We start from the raw sequence: 12,889 nt of genomic DNA, 5'->3' as shown, positions 1-12,889 counted from the left end.
GCCACAAAATGGTGCATTCAGGATTCCTTGCTAAACCGAAATGGTTGTACACTGTCCCCTCCCCCTCCCCCCCATGATCCATCTGATGATGCCGCTAAAGTGAAACCAAGAAATATTCCTTAATATAAATGTCGAGCTTTATCACCTTTTTGACTAAATGTAATATGTTACCTCTTAATAAAAATGTCTCGTGTAGTTTATATTCCATAGGAGAATATGTGGGGAAGAGAATTTTAACTCCCAACTTCTAAAATTTTTATTAACACCATTTCTGTTTATTTAAAATACTTACATAATATTCCGTAGCTTGTAAAAACTGTTTTCACTCTGCAAACATTTTATTTCCAAAATATGCCATGTTGGAAAAAAGGGTACGTATTGGTTTAACACTAGAATCCTAAGCTCATTAATATTAGAGCCATTATCTAGAAATATGTATCAGTCTCTCTTAATTTCCTTTACATGAAATTCCTAGAAACAGAAGCACATGATGGGAATATCCCTTTTTGAAATGCAGAAATTGAAAAACAAACCATGTGATTCCCAAGCTGCCTGGAGCGCCGGGTTTTGGCATCACCCGCTCCGAGATGTTGGATTTGTGCCGTGACTACTGCGCTTATCCTACTATGTGGTCTGAGACCAACCTGGGGGTGGGGCCCTTTCTGAGCAGAGAGGGAGAAAAGCAGATAGGGCTTTGCCTGCCTTCTGTCCAAAAAATTAATCAGCTGTTATATAAAAGTTTTATGGAGACAGAGGGAGGGATAACCTGTGTTGAAATTTCCACAGATGTCAAGCCAAAACAGAAATGATAGTGGGTAATAGCCTTGTTTTCCCAAGAGATACAGCTACTTTGGCATGTCAGATTAAGACTGTTACCAACTCCACTGGCGAGACAGCTTGAATTACTTGCTAATGGATGCAGCATTTGAGAGATGCATATGGTTATTTATAGGGAAGGCAAATGTCCTCGATGTCATTAATGGTTCATAACTACGGTTCTTGTTTACCAAATGATCATTAGGTCTCTGTACTTAAAAAAAAAAAAATACTGTCAGCAAATGCAGAGATTGTATGAAGGGCTTTTTTTTTCTTGCTTGTTTGAGGTTGCCTTATATAAAGAAAAAGTGTCTGTGTGATTTTCCAAGTAATAGAAGCAGCAATCTCTTTTCATGACTTCATCCCACAGATACTCTGAGTTTAGTATAAATCGGCCATCAAGTAGGCAGCTTACCCCACAGTTACCTCAGTCCCATGACTGGGTGCTTCATCACGTAGCTAAGTACCTGCTATAGCTACTAATTATGACTATTGCACATAAGACGAAATATTTTGCAGGAGGAATGTGATTCTTTAAGCAGCTTAAACAAACGTAACTTTCCCACAGCTGTTTAATGAATTATCAGCTTACATGGTAGCCAAAATAAATGAAAGTTGAGATAATGTAATAACCCATTTGTAGTTTTGTAGCATTATCTAGATACCTGACTTCTTTTATATATTACTTGTCATTTGGAGTAATAATGAAGGAATGAGATGTTTTCTCATTTGACCTGATATTCATGTTTCTTTTCTTATTGTCTTATCTCAGTTACCAAAAAAGAAGTATAGGGCCTCCCTGGTGGCGCAAGTGGTTGAGAGTCCGCCTGCCGATGCAGGGGATACGGGTTCGTGCCCCGGTCTGGGAGGATCCCATATGCCGCGGAGCGGCTGGGCCCGTGAGCCATGGCCGCTGAGCCTGCGCGTCCGGAGCCTGCGCGTCCGGAGCCTGTGCTCCGCAACGGGGGAGGCCACAACAGTGAGAGGCCCGCATACCGCAAAAAAAAAAAAAAAAAAAAAAAAAAAGAAGTATATTGTTCCCTAAGTTTGTTTGAAATGAATTAACAACTGAGTCAGGAAACGAACATTGCTGCTTTTTTTTTTTTCACATTAGTTTCAGAAGTAGAATTAGGATAAATTTAAATTCATTCTTTATCTGTATTGCAAGAGTAACTCCCCCCAAAAAATCTTTGTGTTTTTGATTCATGAGATTCCCCAAAATCTGATTAATTGAAGGCCAAAATAAAAGAGAGGGAATACATGCTAATGCTTTGGCCAAGAATTGAACATGATGAATTTTGAAAACATTCAAATTCCAGGAGAAATAGTCCATGGTGGAAATTATAGCACAAATTTACAAGTGATATAGATAATATGAGTTTTTCTCTTACAGCATGAGAAAACAACCAAAAGAAAGGCCAGCACCTGAGGAATTGATGGTAAGTAAATTTTTTTAGTTACATTAGAATTCTCCAGTTACATATCTGTGCTTAACATTCTGTTAAAAGTACCAGAATGGGATTTAAAGCATCCACAGACTCAGCAAAGCCAATATTATTTACTTCATTTCAGTGGGTGCTTTTGAAGCTCACATCCTCAGATAGTAGTTTTCACTTCTTAAAAACCCATCACCAATTTGAAACTTAATGCAGAATTCTTTTCCTTTGCCTCACACTCAAGGGTCACAAGTTAATCTAGGTTACTCCTTGTCCTCATTTGCTATTACAGCCTCTCAGAATTCAGAGAATTGATAACAGAGAAGATAGTCAGCGTATTAAGTTTTTAGTGTAGTCCTACAGGAAATTCTGAATGTGGTGTGAAGTCCTCTTGGATTCGTGTAGAATGAAATTAGATTGGCTGCAAAAGATCAAGTTAATGTGAATCTTTGGTCTTTCCTCAGAAAGAGACAACTACAAGGCTGCAAGTGCTGTGTTCTCAGCTCCAAGGCCGCTTTCTTTGATTGCAAATGACAGTTTTTAGTCAAGCAGGGAGAGGAACAGAGACGTTCCCTAACAATTCCCAAATGGTCATTTATTTAGTGCAGATTGTTGATTTGACAACGCAGAAGCTGTTAGAATAACGTTAGCATCAAGCATTAATAAATAATAATTATAGTCTACTCTTTCTAATGTTTTGCATACCATTCCCTGTCTTTAGATTATTGCAATCAGGACAAATTCTGACTAGTTTTCTCTCATCACTTTAAATAGTAATCGTTTTAAAGACATCGGTTCAAAGGTTTTTAGCCTTTGTATTTCATCCTTATAAATACTCTAAGCACCCAAACTTCTGTATAATACAGATTTCATCCCCAAATATAAAATAGCCATATGTTTCCCTTTTATATCATAAGTGCTTTCCAGGAAGGTAGTTTTCTTCTTCATGTTACCCCTGGAGCAAAATCTCAGTTTTCAGGGTAGTTTCAAGTTAAAGTTCACCCCTAAAACCCCTGCAATTTATAACTGTGCAGGTTTCATGTCTAGAATAAACTGGTCTTTTTTTTTTTTTTTTTGACGGGGCCAGATCTCTGATGGTTGGGAAATTCATGCAGTTAGTCACATTTGAGGAAACTTGGAACAGGTTCTAGAGGTGGAGACGCATTTACCTTGTACATTATCATGCTATGGCTGGATAGCTCAGCTATTAAAACAAAGGAATAGGGTTTCATAAAACAGATATCTATTTGTAAATGCATGTTTCAATGCTGCACTGTGTTGGCCACTTATAAATAAAACATCTGCAGATCATACATACACTCATAAATGCATCCGGATGTATGTGTTGGTAGGGAACACCACTCCAGGGTGGCAAGTTGTTAAAGATAAGGCTGAAGGGTGAGTCCTTTCAGTGCCTTGAAAGCAAGAATACGTGGCTGTCTGTGTGTGGAGAGAGATGAGGAATACGTATTTCGATATATCTGTTTACAACTATACACCCTGGTGTGTGCCATCCCATATTTTTAATTAATAAATATCAATAAATCAATAAAATACAATGAAAAATTGTCACAGGAAGCACTATCCTATACTTAATTTAACATTATTTCTAGTACTGCTCACAGTTTGATTTAAATGAGTTTATCCCCCTAGGTATAGCTATAGTGAGGCACCCCCTGGCTTAGTACAGGCTCAGTGAGGAGGCAGGAAACAAAGGAATGTGTGTAAGGCTCCTGTGGTCAAGGGGGTTGAGCCCTGCCCTCCTTTGGCCAAAATATTGGGCCCAGAAGGGGATAGGAAAGAAAGTGGGCTGTCTCTGGCTTGAGGAACCTGAGTCACATCCTAGGGACCCCCTTAAGAAACCAGTCTCTTTATTCCTTCCAGCATATTAATAGCTTTAATTTTTCCTTTTCCCTCTCCATCTACAACCTGTTTGGTGGTGCTCCCATCTGGAAGCTGAGCGCATCCTCTGGAATGCATGAACTGTAGAGCCCATTTGTCACTGTGGGGGGGTGCGGGGGGGGCCTGCCTTTCACAAAAAGAGCAGTGTATCTCCCAAGCGTGGTGACTCCACCCAGCAGGGTACCAACATGGTCTGCATAGCTTGGGCCACATCAGCTGTGAGGCCTACAGGATTGTTGAGGTTTTCCGATGGGCCTGCATTTTGCAAATCAAAGGGAGAGCATCAGAGGTGAAGTCGGGTGGAAATATAGAAAGTTACAGATTTGCCATCACGGAACTCTTACATGAACTTGGGAGTGACCCTGACCACCAGTGAACACAGCAAGTCCCAGCCTAAGTAAATCAGAATGCAGGGAGAGGTATGCCCAAACACCCTCACCTCTGGGCCTGGGCCTTGCACTTAGCAGGCACTCAAGTGGTTTTTGTTGTTTTATTTGGTGGAGTCACCTTATATACCAGAATACCCAAGTCTTAAAAATCATCATCTTTGCAATTTTTGACCATATCATTCTTAAAGATGACATGTAAAACTCAAGTTTAGACGCTAGAGGCTATTAAAATCCCAATGTTAGAACTCACTTAGTTGTTTAGCTGTAATTCTCTCTGCTCTGCGTGGTTGTTCCTAAGATGGCTACAGTTTTTCTGTTCTAAGTGGAAATGTTTTAAAATTGGACCAAGAACTTCCCTTAATGCTCACATTTGGGGTAGGCCAGGGTCCACATGAACTGGTACCGTTTTCTGGCATGTAGCCCTTAAGCTACATAAAGAATTAACTCAGAAGTCTCATCATCGGCATCCACACCATCTTGGGAGATCTCAGAACCAGGTAGACAACTGATTCAGTAGATATTTATAGACCATTATGTGCAAAGTCCTGTGCTAGACTCAGCAGAAGATGCAGGGTAAGCTTCACACATACAGTGTTGCAGGGGGTAGGGCAAGTATACAAATAATTAGAATAAACTAAGTACTATAAAAGAATTTCAGAGTTCTATGGGGATCCACATGGGGAAATGGGGAAAAGCTATATGGAGAAGGTAGCATTTGAAAACAGCCTTTGGAGGATAGATTGAATTTTAATAGAGAGTTTGCAAGGGGTCATTCCAGGCAGAGGAAAGGATGGGTAAAGCATGAGTGTGTCGAGTCCCCAAACCTTTTCAGAGCATGTGAAACCTCTAGTGCTTGCTGGAACAGAAATTCCATTGACATTGGCCTCATGGAGTCACAAACCCACAAAGGTAGAGCTCAAATAGGCAATATATTCACCACCAGCTGGGCAATCTGTTAAGAAATTCCACTTCTAATAGAAGGAACCCTAGTACCCAGGTCTGAAAACTTTGACTTGACATAGAAGCAGCACACCCACCCATAAGTGGTTTTTTCTTGAGTTAATTCTTTTGAGTGGACTCTATTCAGTTAAAGGGAAGTCCTTCACCCTTGGGGAAGATCTGACCTTTCTTCAATTCTTTAAGAGTTATTGCATGCATCAGGAGTCAGCTTTAAACCCAGCAAAGGAAAACCAGCCATGCAGGCAGCCCAGGAGCATTTGGCATGCTGACACAGCCAGACAGATAGGAACCCCACACACTCTTTCTGTTCCTGTGACGATGATTCCGTAATTAAAGAACCCACTTTTAAATCACTCTGATGTAAAGCACAGGAAAGACCTATATCAGTGCTGCCCCAGCTCTGTGACTGAAGACCAACAAACTTAGAAAAAAGTTTCCAGGCCGTAGAAACTCTGAGGAGGTGGCAGACGGTGTTCAGAGGCTTCAGACAACCAAGCAAACATGTCACAGCTTATGTGGGAAAAGGGCAGCTTCTGCCAGTCAGAAAGGATTGATGGGATTGCAGCAAAGAGGGGAGAGGACGATGATGCGAAGGCAGTAGGGAAAGTTTCCCAAAATGTCAATAATCAGATTGAGGGAAGCAAAAAATTAAGAATCATACCTCTGCACTCAGGGACAGAGACAACCTGAGGTGAAGGCACAGAGATGGAGAGGTGCGTGGCTGGCTTGGCTATTCAAATTATATGTTTACATATTTTTAAGTAAAAGGGACAGGTGAGCAGCCTTACTGTATAGACCATCTGCTTGTGTAAACCACAGAGAAGTCCTTCTGCCGAATTAATCTTCCTTTCGGGTTCTTTTGTAGTGAAGGTCGGGCGGATTTAGCAGGGAAGCTTCCTTTCCCTTGTCAGCAGCTCTCCAATCCCTCTCCACTTCTGTGTCTTCATCTGCAAGATGAAGGGGATGGACCAGATCAGTAATCCTTGACCTAGGGTCTGTGACTTCATTCAGGAAGTCTGTTAGAGCCCCTGAAATTACATCCAAAATTGTATATGCATGTGGCGATTTGCATTTTTTAAAAGAAGAATTCATGGCTGTCATCAGTTTTTCAAAGGGGACCGTGACCCTAAGTGATTGTTCAGCTCCCTCACTACCTTCCCACTCTGATAGTTAGAGCTCTGCAGCCAGGACAGGACAAGCCTCTCAGGAGGGAGGCATTCGTTTGGAGGGTGAAACGCTTGCTTGGGGGAAGGGAAGGAAAGGGAAGGGCCCTCCCTGTGGGACTCGGCAGGGCTTCCCACCAGCTCTCAGGCGGCCCTTTAACCTCTCAGCCTATCCTGAATGTGGGCCTTGATTCAAGCAGGGAGGGTGTGGGCCATGGGCTCCTATGCAGTTACAATTTGGATTCAGAGCGCTGTAGATCCTTCTATGCATTTAGAGTGTTTCCAGAAGCTTTCCATGTCTAAGCTCTATTTAATGGAATCTATGCATAGTAAGTAATCAGGTCAGAAGAAGCAGCATCCCGGTTTGAGATCAATCGCTGGCTAATACTTTAGCTAGGCCACTTTATTATCTCATGCTGATCCGATTGCCATTCTCCTCCTCCTTTGTCCCATGCACTTTGACTGTGGTAAAAGTACGTATCACATACATATTAAAAACATATACCCATTCTATCTGTATGTAAATGCATGAGGCACAGCTGGATATTGCAGAGGAGTTTGATTTACTAATAGTTATTATCTGTTCTAGCTGTTCAGTGGCAGAGAGAATTTCAGAGAAACAAGCTGGTGCAGAAATTGTCTTTATGCTATAACTATACTGCTTTAGTAATTGTTTAAAAACATGGCTTTTCTCCTTAGGTTCTAATAATGCCTGTTATTTTGTGCATTTCCTTGTACATTCCAGAGCAGGGCATCCTCGTTTAGCATTTCCTCAGCTTTGGTTTTCTATCCAGGAGCCTGAGAAGAAACACAGAGTGCAGTTTGCAATTGAAATTTGACATTTTGCTTAGAAAGCAAGTAAATAGTGGGACTGGAAATATGAGAGAAGCAGGTGTGGGTCTTGAGGGAGGGGTGTCACTTATAATCAAAACACTGCTTTTAGATTTTGTTTTCCTTCGTCTAAATCCCAGCAGCTGCAAACTTGAAGGCATCTCATTTCTCAGAGAAGGCTTTGTGTATTGAAGGTGGTATTGTTTGGGGGCTAATAAACACCAAACTGCTCCAGAAAAATCTGTTTAAACATTTAATTACTTGCAAAGAGATGTTAACTTGTTTAATTCCTCTAAATTAAATTGTCACTGGTAGCGTTTCTGCTTGTCCAAACCTGATTGTAATTACATTTTCAGATAGATAGGTGGGTTGTTCTCTAAGTTAATCAAGGTATGTGATAAATTGGGCATCTGCATGGTCCCTTTTAAAAATCGGAAAATCCACCACATTAGAATTTTTCTCTCCAGCACTCAAATTCCGGTGTGACTTCTGGGTTTAGACCAAGTGGCTTTGTTCACCATGTGGGACCCAAACCCACAAAATGCATGGGACGATTAAGGAGATGATTTTATCCAGGCACTTGCAATAGGGATAATGTTTATTAATGAGGAACGTCTCAAAGCAACTGGAGGGGGCCAAGGTTATGGAGGCAGGTAAACAAGGGAGTCATCCGCCAGCCTTACGGAAGTCATGAGGAAGGATGGAAAGGGGTCTTATCTCTGTGTGAGCAGGATGATCCTTCATAGCTAACAAGAGAGTAGGGAGATTCTTCACCTGTTACTCCTTTCTGGGAGTGCAGGGCTCAGATAAAGTTCAGCATTATCACCTCATTCTACTAACTGCATCAAAAATGAGTTCCGGTTTATTTTGATCCAGGGCTTACAGGTGTCCTAAGTACAAATATGAGGAAAGGCACATTTCCACAGCCCCCTTGCATAGTGCTCACGGACCATGTGATTGCAATCTAAGCTTTTTAAGATACTAATGATGGTTTATACCAAGGGGGGAGGGGGGTGGGTAGGATGAATTGGGAGATTGGGATGGACATATATACACTATTAATACTATGTATAAAATAGATAACTAATGAGAACCAACTGTATGGCACAGGGAACTCTACTCAATGTTCTGTGGTGCTTTAAATGGGAAGGAAATCCAAAAAAAGAGGGGATATATGTATACGTATAGCTTATTCACTTTGCTGTACAGTAGAAACACAATATTGTAAAGCAACTATACTCCAATAAAAAGTTTTTAAAAATAAATAAATATCATATAAGATAAATTTTTTAAAAAGATACTAATGATGGTTTAATAAGCAATTCTGAACTTGGTGGTAGTTTAGTACCTTTAGCTAGTTTGTTGCCTCATATGGAGCATGTTTTAAAATAGACCGTTAGGGCCAGACTTACGTGTGTGTCTGGCTTCCAGTTCTTGCAGACATCAGTTTTGCTTTTGGTTATTCATTTGGAGGTGCACATCAGCTTATTGGCCAAGGCACCCCAAATTTGCAGGGGGAAACCCTGGATAGGATTGAAACTTCAACTAAATATTTTCTTCGAGCACAAAAGGCATCACAGAATCCTGGGGGCCAGTTGACAACCATGTAATGATTTTTTTTTTTCAAGTTCTAAAGGCCATTAAAATCATCTGTTTGTGTCTGCTTATAAATAGGAATCCACTAGTAAGAAGTTGATTTTAGCTTTTAATTGCACATAATTACAACGGCAGAATCACCGTCCGGATGCTTGAGATCACACTAAATCAGACAGCTTTAATTTGAATTTTTGATGACATGTTAGCACATCAGCAAGAACAGAGAGATTATAACCCCAGAAAACAAGCTTTGTTTTTCCATAGACGTGACTGCTTAATCTCTTCACGAGACTTTAGCAGATAAATACATGTGTGTTAAGTGTGTGTGTATTTATATACATGCACATAGCAAGAGAGATACAGATAGATAAAATCTGTCATTCCTTGATCATGGCGACCTGACAGTTTTAATTTCCCAGTTTAGGATAACTTTTTTCCTCCATCAGTCAAGTCAGATCTCTTAATACGGTGTTGATTTGCCTGTTTAAGATTGCAGTTTTTTGAACTCCTGCCTGCAAGGCTTTCTTGCTTTACTGGACTGTCATCTTCCCAGCATCACATTTCAAGGCACAATAATGCTGCATAGACCACAGGAACAGTTTGGTTACCTTGGTTGCCGTAAAGTGGATCAGTGGGGCCGCTTTTCAGTGTTCTGCCACATTCACAGCAGCTAAGCTGGCTCTTTAGAGTATGTTGTACATTCCTTCCTCCTTTGACGCTACTCAACTCACGGGGAGTTTCTGTTATTTGGGTGATGGCCTCAGCCTAGGATTTTCTCCTCTCTGCTGTCCTTGAACTTCTCCATCCTCCTCCCTGCAGCTTTCCCTACTCTTCCCCTTCACAGTGCTTGCTCCCTTCTCGGAAGCCCTCCACCATTTATTGCCTCTAACTTGAAACAGCGATTAATTACATAAATTATATATTCATGGTAGATTCACAGATTGGTTCATACAGTATGGTGATTCCTAACTCGGGCAACTCATCAGAACCATCTGAGTGGGTTTAAAAAAAAAAAAGCCTGGATCTCAACCCAGATCAAAGAATCTCTGACATTTGGGCCAGGGAGCAGGTACTGGGGGTTTTTGTTGTTTTTAAAAGCTCTCCAGGTGAAACTCACTGGTTTGATACCTTTTTTCTCCAACTAGATTGTAAGTGCCTTGAAGGAGAAGCATGATCTTTAATTCAGTTCCTAGCTTGGTCCTATGTTGCTGTCATTCAGGCGAGTTCTCTCTTCTGATTAAAAGAAGAGAAACCACTATCGATTAGTATTCTTTGCATGTGCCATTTGTGTTCTAATCCATTTCAGAAAAACACTGTACTAGACATAAAGACAAACAAGACATGTCCCTTGTTCTCCAGGAACTCAGAGTAAAGTTGAGGAAACTCACCCAAGAGCAAGCCATCCCTGGACTCTGTGATATTCAGTGTAAGTTAGGATGGCCGTATTAGAACTACATGGTCTGATCAGAGGATTTTGTTTGACTTCCTGCTATGAGAGGTCATGTGGGTAAAATCATTTGGCGCCAAAATAATGGAATGTCTAGGATGTTGCAGTGTTTGCAGGGATAACATTCAAAGCTTTTAACAACCAGTGTAGCCAGACCCATCAGAACAGGCACTAGGGTTTGGCTGTACACCCTGAAAGTATGGGAAGAGCGAGAAAGTGTAAAGCAGGCCTTGCTCAGTGGCACCCGTGATCTTTGGCGTGTGTTCTGACCTCTTGGGAATTCACCTTTGACAATTAAATCCAAATCAAGAGGTCATTAGAGAGTCAAGACTTAGAGGAGACCACCTGGCCAGCACCATCTTTGCCGGGTTAGATTGATGGCAGGGGACCCCAAGGTCTTTATCAGCATATCAGATGTGGGCCACCCCGCGCCCCCCAGCTCTCGGGGATAATGGATTAGGTTGAAAAATCTGGAGACAGCCACTTGTGGGGGAAATACAAAAGGATCTTGAAGCCCAGTCTCTGTGATTTGGGAATCGCCGTTGAAAGCAGCCAACTTGTTTTCCTGTGAGTACACTCCAATAAATAGATGCAATTCTTATCAATAATTAATGAGTCTAACCAGGAATTTCAAGGGCTGGGAAAATATTAGAAGCCTCCTATTTACCGTTGTAACCAGCTGGATTTGTTTAATGGGTTGTTTGCTTTTTAATTTGTAGCAGTTTTGAGAGAGACCTTTGGGGACCCCGAGCCTTGTGGTTTCAGTGAGGCCTTTGTAGATACACAGCTATTTGGGGGCCAAATCTGCCTGCAGATAACTTGAGGTTCACTTGGCCGTTTAGAGACTGCAGAAAGGCAGTGGAGACATTTGGGCCTTCTGTCCTCTATTCGATTTTCAAGATTAGAATTAAACATTAGGCCGTGGTCTACCGAGAGACATTTGCCGGAGTGTGGACTAGTTTCTTCCCAGTATCCTGGTTTACCATTTCTCTGTTCTCTTAATATAAACGGTCACTGATTCTGAAGTAGGAGAATAGGTACCATTCATTTATTCGTGCAAAGATTCCCTTGATACAAATAAAAATGGAATTTTCAAATGTAACCCGATTAACTCTTAATTGTATACCAATAGCCTGTGTGTGTCTCAGCTCCCTCAGAAGGCTTCTGAATGGCCTGCATCTCTTTTTAAACTTGGGGGGGGGGTTCAATTAATAGCAGGACTTTCTAATTGTAGGATTGTTGTGGAGTTGACAAAAATTTGTATAAATAGGGTACATTTTTCCACTTAAGAGGGCTGTGCTGAGACATTTTTAATTGGATTTTCATGGTGATTGACAGCATTTGATTATGACAGTAACTTTATTTGGCTGGACTGCTTTAGCCTCTTGTTCAGATTTTTCCATCAAAGCTCTTTTTTATCCTCTGAATCCCCAGTGGAGCAGCAGTCATTGTGGAAGAGCCTTTTAGCACCTTTGTTGTAGCCATCCCTGGTGATGATTGGGCCCAGCTGGTAGTAGATAAGAAAATGTTCCTTTCACAAAGAGGCTGTGTCTCCCGCCTCTGCGGTTTCAATAATTTTAAGAGCCCCCCAAACCTGTTGAGGATTAGAAGTAGCTTTAGATGTGAAATGAGTGTTAAGTATTAGTAATCGGCAGATTAGGGCCCCAGGGACAATGAGAGATAAACAACTGCAATTAAGGCAAATCTGCCGATGTAAACAAAATTTAGCAGAAACAGATGCCCTAACCATTTTAGGGGATTGATTTGAGGGCACCAAGGAATCGATTTTTGTCTTGTTTACACTTTCAAACCCCTGTGATATACTGGAAGGCTAAATATTTCATACAGCCTGATTTTAGTTAATTTTTTTTTCAGCGCCTCACAGTAGGTGCCTCTCTTCTCACAGTGACCAGGCCTGAGTTTATTCAGCATTCACAGGGAGCAGCTAATTGTCTATGAAGGGCCCCCATGTTTAAATGGGCTTGACAGGAATTTAAATTTTGTTTCAATCAACCCCTGTGCTCACAGCCTGCTCCAGTTTCTAATTTTTAAATTAAACATGATTTTTTTTTTTTTTTTTTTAAGCCACAGGCTTGCCTCTGCAATACTCTCGCTCTAACTCTGGGGAAGGCAAATCGGCAACCCTGGAAAGCTGGCTTTTGCAGGGCCTGAGGCACCAGCTCCAGGGCTGGAAAATTCTTTCTCCAAAACGAGCTTTTCCTTCCCCTGTCGGGGAGGTCAGCAGAGCTTAGGCTGGGCAGCTCAGCTTCCTGCCTTCAGAAATGGCCCCCTTTCCAGCTCTCCTGTGCAGGCAGCAGTGCACATCATCTGGAAAGTGGGTTAAGTACC

The 12,889-nt window shown here is 41.4% G+C and overlaps 1 protein-coding gene across 4 annotated transcripts in view; it reads left to right on the top strand.

The window, feature by feature from the left end:
• The window catches only part of MAP2K5 (mitogen-activated protein kinase kinase 5), a 262,810-nt gene that overhangs the window by 224,325 nt on the left and 25,596 nt on the right, over positions 1–12,889 (top strand). For all 4 annotated transcript variants that reach the window (XM_060097122.1, XM_060097121.1, XM_060097123.1 and 1 more), the window contains one exon: positions 2,210–2,255. In XM_060097122.1, coding sequence (XP_059953105.1) covers positions 2,210–2,255 — 46 coding nt within the window. The remainder of the gene's footprint in view (positions 1–2,209; positions 2,256–12,889) is intronic.

The sequence above is a fragment of the Mesoplodon densirostris genome, chromosome 4 (assembly GCF_025265405.1).
Source record: "Mesoplodon densirostris isolate mMesDen1 chromosome 4, mMesDen1 primary haplotype, whole genome shotgun sequence".
Taxonomy (NCBI): Eukaryota; Metazoa; Chordata; class Mammalia; order Artiodactyla; family Ziphiidae; genus Mesoplodon; species Mesoplodon densirostris.
This window is presented reverse-complemented; position numbering and strand designations above follow the sequence as displayed.